At 53.1% G+C, this 8,554-nt stretch overlaps 1 protein-coding gene across 1 annotated transcript in view; it reads right to left on the minus strand.

Moving 5' to 3' along the window:
• SH3PXD2A (SH3 and PX domains 2A) overlaps positions 1-8,554 on the minus strand; it is a 309,695-nt gene that overhangs the window by 181,283 nt on the left and 119,858 nt on the right. The window contains 1 exon segment of the mRNA XM_014583350.2: positions 3,141-3,216. Within this exon segment, the coding sequence (XP_014438836.2) occupies positions 3,141-3,216 (76 nt within the window).

The following is an 8,554-nucleotide window of genomic DNA, read 5'->3' on the forward strand; positions in this document are numbered from 1 at the left end:
GGAAAGAAGCAACATCAGGGGAGAGGAGGCTTCTCCTTCAGGCTGGGCGGGGTGGGGCAGGCCAGCCTCCTTCCTCCCAGCAGTGTCACCCACCATGCCCAGGTCACTGGGGGTGACACTGGAAGCCGTGCCCATGCATCATTCTTCCCAGCAGGTCGTGGTGGGGGCAGGAGGTGGCTTTCTTTATTAATAACTGCCACCTACGGAGAGTTCAGTACGACAAGACAGGCACCGTGTAAGGTGCTTCACATGAATGCTTCTCGTCCTCACTGCAATCCTGTCAGAGGAAACGAGTCCAGAGAGGTTCCCAGTCCAGTAGCAGCTATTGGGTCCTCATCTCCTGAGGTGATGATGGGGAGGGAGCGCTGGCCCAGAAGTCAGGGGAGGAGTTCCAGGGCTGGCCTCACTTCCCGGCTGCACGGCCTTGCGTGACTACTAGCCTCCTCTGGCCTTAACTGCCTAGTCAGCAAAGTGAGGGTCAGGACCTCACCTGAGGGGGGACAGAAATGAGCTTACAAATGCGAGTGTGCGGTATAAAATGCCAGGCACGTAGGAGTCAGTGATGATATGGCTAACATTTATTCCACTCCGATCAGGAGCTGGTCATAGTTTTGAGCACCTGGGATGCATTAATTTACTGAGAGATGAGCACCCTTCACAGGGTCAGGTGACACCTTAAGCCCCTTCCTCCAGTCCTGCAGCCCATTGGATCTTGGGCACTTGTGTACATGCCCCACCAGTCGCAGGCTGACAGGGCTGGGGATTCGAACCGTGGTCACCATGAAGGATCCAGCTTCTGAGCAGCACGTAACTGCTGCACCACAGAGCCAGACTCCCAATAATTCATTTTATCCTTACAACAGTCCCATGGAATAGATGCTACGATCAGCCCTATTCTCCAGGTGAGGAATTTGAAACACAGAGAAGTTAATGCAACCAGTAACCCAAGAGTCAGGGATTCCTTTCGGGGCTCAGCTCTTGGCCCCTCTTTCAGGAGGCCCTCATGATTTCCCCAGCTCACAGTAGGACCTCTGCCCTCTGAGCTTCTTCGATCACACTTGGAACTCCATAGCAGTCAAGGGGGTCACATCCTACTTCAGCCATTCCTGATTATGGAGCAGATCTTCTCTAACTAGCCTAAGATTTCCTTGATAAAGGAAATTAAACCAAATCTGTGCTTGACTCACTCAGCCATCCCTGCCCTACCAGCCTGGCACAAGAGGTACCTCATGAATTCCCACTGAGCAAATAACAAGGTGCTCCTTCCCTGGGGTGTGGACCAAGAGAGATGTGCCAGAGCAGCCCATTCTTCTTGAGCCAACAGGCAGCCTTCGTGCCCCGAGGCCACCACTCACGACAGGGCACCTTGCTGGCCTGGCGTTGTCTCTGGAACACTTGTGCCCACAGCATCCCAGCTGTGCTCCCAGGTCCCTGGGAGGCGAGCACATCATGCAGGCCCTACCTGGGCAGCATCGAAGGCTATACAAATCCAGATGTTGGCCATTACAAATCCCCTCGAGACACAGTGAGAGCCACACTAGTCACCTCAGCGTAACTCCTAGGCCAGGAAGAGAGAAGCCAGACTCTGACTCCATGGCAGGACACCGGCGTGAGACCCCTATAACTGTACACCCTCACTGCGTAGTTCTGGCTTTGTCCAGTGTGTAGGATTTAGAAATCATTTCTTATAGCTAATTAATTGCTCCAACTGTAGTGTAAGGCTGAGGAAAGGTGGTAATGTGTTCTTGGCATTTGCTGCTATTATTTATTTATTTTTATTTTATTATTTTTTTAATTGCTGGAGAGCATATATGCTTGCCAGAGAGATAAAGAAACCACCCCCACCACCAAACCCCCCGCATGGGTTATGGTCACACTGTCATCCTTTCTCCACTTCTCCACTCTGCTGGGATTTTGAGCGTACACATACACACACCATCCATGTTTTTCAAACTGCTGGGGCCAAGAGTCAAACTGCAGTCAGCCATGTGCGGTCCACTCTCTAACCACTAGGCAATGAACCTGACTCGTCTGCTGCTTTGAAGATGGCGCAATGTGCGAGAAACACCTTCCAGGGAGGAACCACTCTCTGAAAGAGGTGATCCTAGGCTTACGTTCAAGTCAACACAACGTTCTGACCTGCTAAACCACGTGGGCTGGCGGCATGCCAGGGGTTAACGAGGGGCAGACCCTGCTTTTTGCAAAGGTCGGGCTGATTGCCCTTGTCCTAGAGGCTGGCCCATGGAGGTCCAGGGCCAGCATTATCCCAGGGGGAAGCCCACTGCACTCAAGGCTCCCCTGGGGACCAGCCAGGCCCTTTGGCTTGGGAAAAGTAGAGAATTCAGACAGCCTGGAGAAGCCTCACCTGTACCGCTCGGGGAGAGCCCAGATGGACAAGAGACCGGAGTTATTAGTTCATGCCTTCGCTCTGCCACGTTGCGGGCAGTCATTTAACCTCTCTGAATCCCAGCTTCCTTATCCTTCAGGGGAAATGACCAAGCACACCTCAGTACGAAGCTGTACACAGTCACCAGTGAGGGAGAACTTGTTAGCCGTACAGCGCTACGCAAACTTGGACAGCACAGTGACGGCCCAGATGACAGACCCGAGTTTCCCACCAAATTACACAACATAACTGTTTGCCTTAAACGCGTTCCAAATGGTACTGACCTTGACGGTCAGAAAGACCTGGGTTCAAATCCCGGCCCTGACAACTCAAGGCACGTTTCATAAGATGCCTCAACTACAAGGACCAAGGAGACCAGAGCCAGAGTGCACGCTCTGGTTGAGGCTGTCTGTGATTAGAATGGGAGTCGGAGGAGACAGTTCAACCGGGGCTCTTCATCCCTCCATAGGAGAACTTGGTCTGTCTGTGCTTTTTTTGTGAAAAGGAAGCCAAAGTCCAAGAGCCTGAGAAACTCCTCAGAGGGTACAAGCCAGGGGTCAGCAGAGATGGTCCTGGTGCAATGCGGGAGGTGCCTCTCAGGAGGCAGAATGTTCCACAAACCCCATGGGGAACTGTTAAGGTGCAGACTGCCAGCCCACCTGGAACGTCTAGCTTGGTCTCCAGCCTTCTCTTGGCCTTAGGAATGCCTCTCACCAGAGTCCCCGGCCCCGCGGTCGGGCCACCCAAAGCTTACCTGGAAGGAAGGGGATGATTCTCTGCTTGGGGTCCTTCTGGCCACCTTCGATGGGAAACTTATCCAAAAGCTGCATCTGAGAAGCCAGACAGAGAGGGACAGGATTCAGAAGTCTGATAGCCCTTGGCGTCTCTTCCCCACTCTGCTCCCCTGCTCCGGGCCCCACTGTCCTCACACGGATGAGTGAGGCCTGAAATCCCTCATTTCACAGACGATTAATAAACCACACAGGGCATGAGAGGGAGGGGGCCAGGCGCTTGCTCTCTGTGCTTCAGAAGGGACATCTGAACAATGTCAGGGAACGGGTGAGGGTGGGTGAGGGTGAAGGGGAAGGTGTGTGGAGATGCCTCTGAGCAAGGCTAGGGGCAGGGACAGCAGGCTCTCGGGCCAAGATTCAGGCAGGTTTCCAGGGCTTTCCCGGGCTCGCCTTCTTTCGTACTTCATCTGCTGGGTGAATCCTCTGGTCAGCCGCCAACCGCCATCCCAAACCCTCTTGGGCCGGAATGGAGGGAGGCCCCACCTGATACCTCAGACAGACCACCCACCCACCAGAACCACTCCATGGAAACAGACCCAGATGTTATTCTAATCGCAAAACCAAATCCATCTCGGCCCGCTGCTGGAAGGCCCCTCCCCCACTTCCTACCTTCCCACCCTGAGATCACTGCTGTTTTTCCAGGGACGGACCTACTGGAAGAGTTTCCAGGACTCTGGAGGAACAACTGTTTTCCTTCTGCTATTCTGGGCTAAAATTCTGTATAAACTGGAAAAACACACAAGGGACAGGATGGACGAGGCCAGGGCCCCCATGTGTGGCTGACCTCCCTTCTGAGGCACAGGCGGGGACTGGAGCTGGAAGGAGCCAGGATATGGCCTCGCTGCCCCAGCTGGGCCAGGTGGGGTCCAGCTCGTGGGAGCCAGACCTTGGGCGAGGCTTGGGGCCCGTCTCGGCCAGGCCTCACGTGCGTCCTTGCTAGAATGGAGAGGGTCAGTCAGAGGTATCTGGCTCATCCGTTCCTTCACATACTTACTGAGTACCTACTCAGAGCACTGGGCACTATGGAAACAGCAGAAAAGAGACCGTGCCTGCCGTCAGGGAATTTACACCCTGGTGGAGGGAGACAAACAATAAAGAAATGTGGGGGCCAGCTGGTGGCATCGGGGTTGGGACACTGGACTCCCACATGGCTGGCTGCAGTTTGAGTCTTGGAGCTAGTGGCTTGCTTTCTCTCTTTCTCTCTCTCTCTCTCTCTCTCTCTCTCTCTGGTGAGTGCACATGCCTTATAGCAAAATTTAAAAACATAACAATAAATAAGATGAAGTAATTTAAATAAAATAGAAGAAGAAAATATGCCATACATCAGGGGAGAAAAAGCAGCAGGAAAAGCTATTGGAGCAGCGCAGGGGTTGCGACTCCTCCCAGGGTGGCGAGGAAGGCCTCACTAAGCAATGGCGACTCCGCAGACTTGCAGGAGGCAAGAAAGAAAGCCTTACTGACATGGAGAAGGTCCCAGGCAGGGGGAACAGGAAGTACAAAGAGCTTGGACAGGCCACTGTGGCTGGAGTGGCAGGAGCAGTGGCAGAGGGACAGTGCGAGATCTGAAAGGCAGGACAGGCCTCACGGAGAGCCCTGGAGGCTGCAGTAAAGACTTGGGCTTTATCTTGGCTGCAGGGCAAGTCCTGAATGGTTTTGAGCAGAGGAAAACAGGCCACAGGGTGGAAGCAGGGAGACCCGCTAGAAGCCTGTTGATGGTGCTTAGACCAAGTAGTGGCAATGGGGTGTGAAGAGTGGTCCTACGTTAGATCGGTGTGCGTGTGTGTGTGTGTTTCCACCCACCTACCCACCTGTGCACCTGGCTCTAGCTCCTGATTTTAGGACGGCCTCTTGCACAATCATTACAATCATTACACAATACACAAAGGCTGTTTGGATCTGTGAAGGGCCAGTCATTGGTGGATTCCATTCAGAACAAGACCGAGACGGCACGATGATTAACTTTCACTTCCCTGAACACAGATGGACATGTAATGAAAGCTGGCTCATGAGTTTTCACCGCTGTAAGTTCAACTTCCGAATAGTTAATAACTGCCTGAGCGTGTAAGTGCAGCCGCGGGGGCCACGGCACCAGGAACTTGTACTTACAATTTTCTTTTTTCCTTTCTAAGTTTATGTTATTTTATTTCTTCTATGGAAGAGACAAAGAAAGAGACAGAGAGAGAGAGGGGCACCCCCCCCTTGGAGTCTCCACACCACAATCCACCCCCGGCCTCAGCAGCCCCAATCACAGGCACACATGCACACACCCAGCCTGCACAGGGAGACCTCCGGATGCGAACCTGGGCCCTCCCCATGCGGGCGCAGTATCACAGAGTGCTACATTACCACTGTGCCACCACTGCCGGACCGGGGTCCGCTTAGTTCAGAAATGTCCAAATAAAGTCTGCACAGAGTAGAGCCCCCATTTGCTCCTTTCCCATGTTCTTCACCCCTATACTGTTTTTGCAAACTTCACCTCTGCATTGTAAAGCAATTCAGGTTCCCTGAGGGTAAAAGCTAGAAATTACAGAAGCACTGAGTGGTCACAGAGTAAGACCCACTCATAATCTCTCCCCTTGAAAAAGCGACATTAACATTTGCGGGTACCTCTCCTTTCCAGGCATTCTCCCACGTGTGTAATTAAGTACACTCATCAGTGCTTTTATACCATCTGATGGATGGGTTCTCCATGTCACTGAATTCTTCTACATCAGCAGCCACTGTGACGTAGGTGGATGGGGCACAGTCTCTATGACATGTCACACTGCAGTGACCCTAGGCACACTTCCTAATACCAACGTACTTTTATATGTTTGCTTTATCTGGTCGTAGTCTATTCAAATTTATAAGTGCCTTAGATCTTTCTATTTTGATGTTTTGTTTTTTTTTTTATAGTGTGTGTGTATACTCAGAGAGAAAGAGAGTGTGAGACAGAGAGCCAAAAAGAGAAATCATCCCTCGGAGGGGATGGCCGCACCACAATCCCTCCTCCATTCATCTCTCAGGATTCTGGGCATGCACACACACGCTCCCGGTGTGATTTTCAAGCTGCCGGGTCCTGAACTTGAACCGTGCAGTTGCTCGTGTGGGATCCAGCATCTTAACCTCCCTGGCACCTGCTGACCATTAAATCTTTCTCTTTTTTTAAATAAAGTTTTATTAGTCTGGGGGGTTTAAAAGTTTGTTACAGGACATGTATGCTTGCCAGAAAGAGATGAAGTTGGTAAGGGGATAGTGAGAAAGTACCCCCCAGGGCGAAGGGCACGTCACAACCCCTTCTCCTGCATTCTCTTCTTGGGATTTTGGGCATGCCTGCACAAGCCACCAGGTATGGGACTCGAACTGTGCAGTAGGCCATGTGGGATCCAGCTGCCTTAACCACCAGGGCACCAGCTGGCCCTCCTTCAATATTTTCTAAGAGAAGACTGAGCATAAACAGATAATGACTCTGTGGAGGCCCGGTGGGGCCTCGGAGCAATGGCTCTGTGGTCTTAGGAGGAGGTACTGAGACGTCTGAGGAGAAAGGTAGGCCTAACACACGCCCAGGTGTGGAGTGATCGGCCCTCATCCGAATCACCCTCTCTCCAAATAAGGCGGCCGAACATCCGAGCTGCGGGACCTCACCCAGCTGCTGCACCTCTCTGAGCCCTCAGGGAGTCCGGCTAGAGGAACCTGAGTCTCCCGAGATCTGTCCTCTGACTCTATTCCCTCTCAGACCTAAGATTCTGAGTGTCTAATATGACCACGTACGGGGGATGCGGTGCGAAGAGGGGCAGGACGGGGCAGGTAGGAGCCACGCATCGTTCCTTTCTCCCCCAGCATGTACCATGGCCACCTAACGACAGGCCTTCCACGAGACGCCGGAAGTGCGTTAAATCGCAGCCTACGCCAGGCGCTCACGACCTGGCTTCAGAGCTGGGCTTCACGACCTCGCGCCCGCATCTGAGGCGGCGGCAACAGCTGAAAAGCAGGCCGGTTTAGGGTCTGGGCAGGAGCCACGATCCTGCATCTTTTCCAGCCTCGTGGGTGGTGTCCAGCTGCTGGGCTGTGGAGTGCTTTCGCCAAGCTCTGGGACTGTGCTGTCCTGTGGGAGCCCCCAGCCCCATGGCTACTGGACACTTGAAACGCGCCTAGTCCCAAACAAGATGTACCGCAAGCGTAAAATAGGCACCAGGTGTCAAAGACAGTGCCCAAAAGCAAACGAGAAGAATCCAAGTGAGAATGTTTGCACGCTGAGATGTTACTATGTTAGACAGGTAACAAATAAAAATTCTTTTTAAACAAACTTCATCTTTTCCCTTTATGTTTTCGAGAGATTGCTAGAAAACCTCAAGTTCCGTATGTGGCTCATGGTACTCCTTCCTGTTGGACAGTGCTGCTCTAGAGCACACCAACTCTCACAGTGTAGTTTGGCAGCTCCCCACACCCAGTTCACTGGGGGAGGTGCTGTTTGCTAACAATGAAGATTCCTGGGTCCCATCAGGAAGTTTGTGACCCTTCGATTTGTTGCTAGAGACAGACAAGCAAGCTCCAGAATGGTGGGGAATGAATAGAGCATACAAACAGGATCTTGTGAGAATTGAAGGAAGAAGTCAAGGAAGGCTTCCTGGAGGAGGTGAGACTGCTCTGTCCTGGCTGAGTGGTGGCCACATTCCCATTGCCATCTCTGTCAAAGTGCCGTCAGAATCCCTCCACTGAGTTCACATGCCTCCTGGAAGACAAGGGTCATCCAACAGCCGGCAAATAAGGGGGCGGATTTCAGTTTTCCTGGACGGGGCTCCTAGGAAGGTGCTTTGCAGTGACTTCTTACCTGCCTCCCTCGCCCTACTTCTGGCTTAGCCTGAGCCAGCCCTGAAGCCAGAACAAGCCCATCCACTGAGCGTGCTGGGTCACTGTGTCCTCTTCAGAGCTCTGAGACCCCACCTGGCCTGCTCCTGCACCCCTAGCCCTCAGGTGTCATGTCCGGCCACACCTGTCACTTGATCCCTCCTCTGGACTAGGCCAGCAGAACTTCAGCATCTGCCCTCCCAGATCAGTCAACTCCTTAGCCCACTGGCCAGGGGAAGATGAAGCGCAGTTACCTAGCTGCTGGGAAGTCACCTTTCAAAGAACGCAAATCCTCTGGCTCAGACTCAGGGGACCAGAGAAGGCCCGGCTGAGTTCCTGTGGCACGGCGGCGTGGCGCACTCAAGCTGCACAGGCCGGTGCCGTGGGCACATCCGGAGTGGCCAGTGGTGGGACAAACATCTGGGACCATGCTTGGTAGACAGTGCGATGGCACCCTTCCCGGTAGGCAGGCTGGCTGCAAAGGGGGTCCTATAACCTGGCCCATTCCCTGTTTGCAGAGCACGGTTCGCCAACTAAAACAGCCCAGGAG

The sequence above is a fragment of the Tupaia chinensis genome, unplaced genomic scaffold (genome assembly GCF_000334495.1).
Source record: "Tupaia chinensis unplaced genomic scaffold, TupChi_1.0 Scaffold144255_1, whole genome shotgun sequence".
Classification (NCBI taxonomy): Eukaryota; Metazoa; Chordata; class Mammalia; order Scandentia; family Tupaiidae; genus Tupaia; species Tupaia belangeri.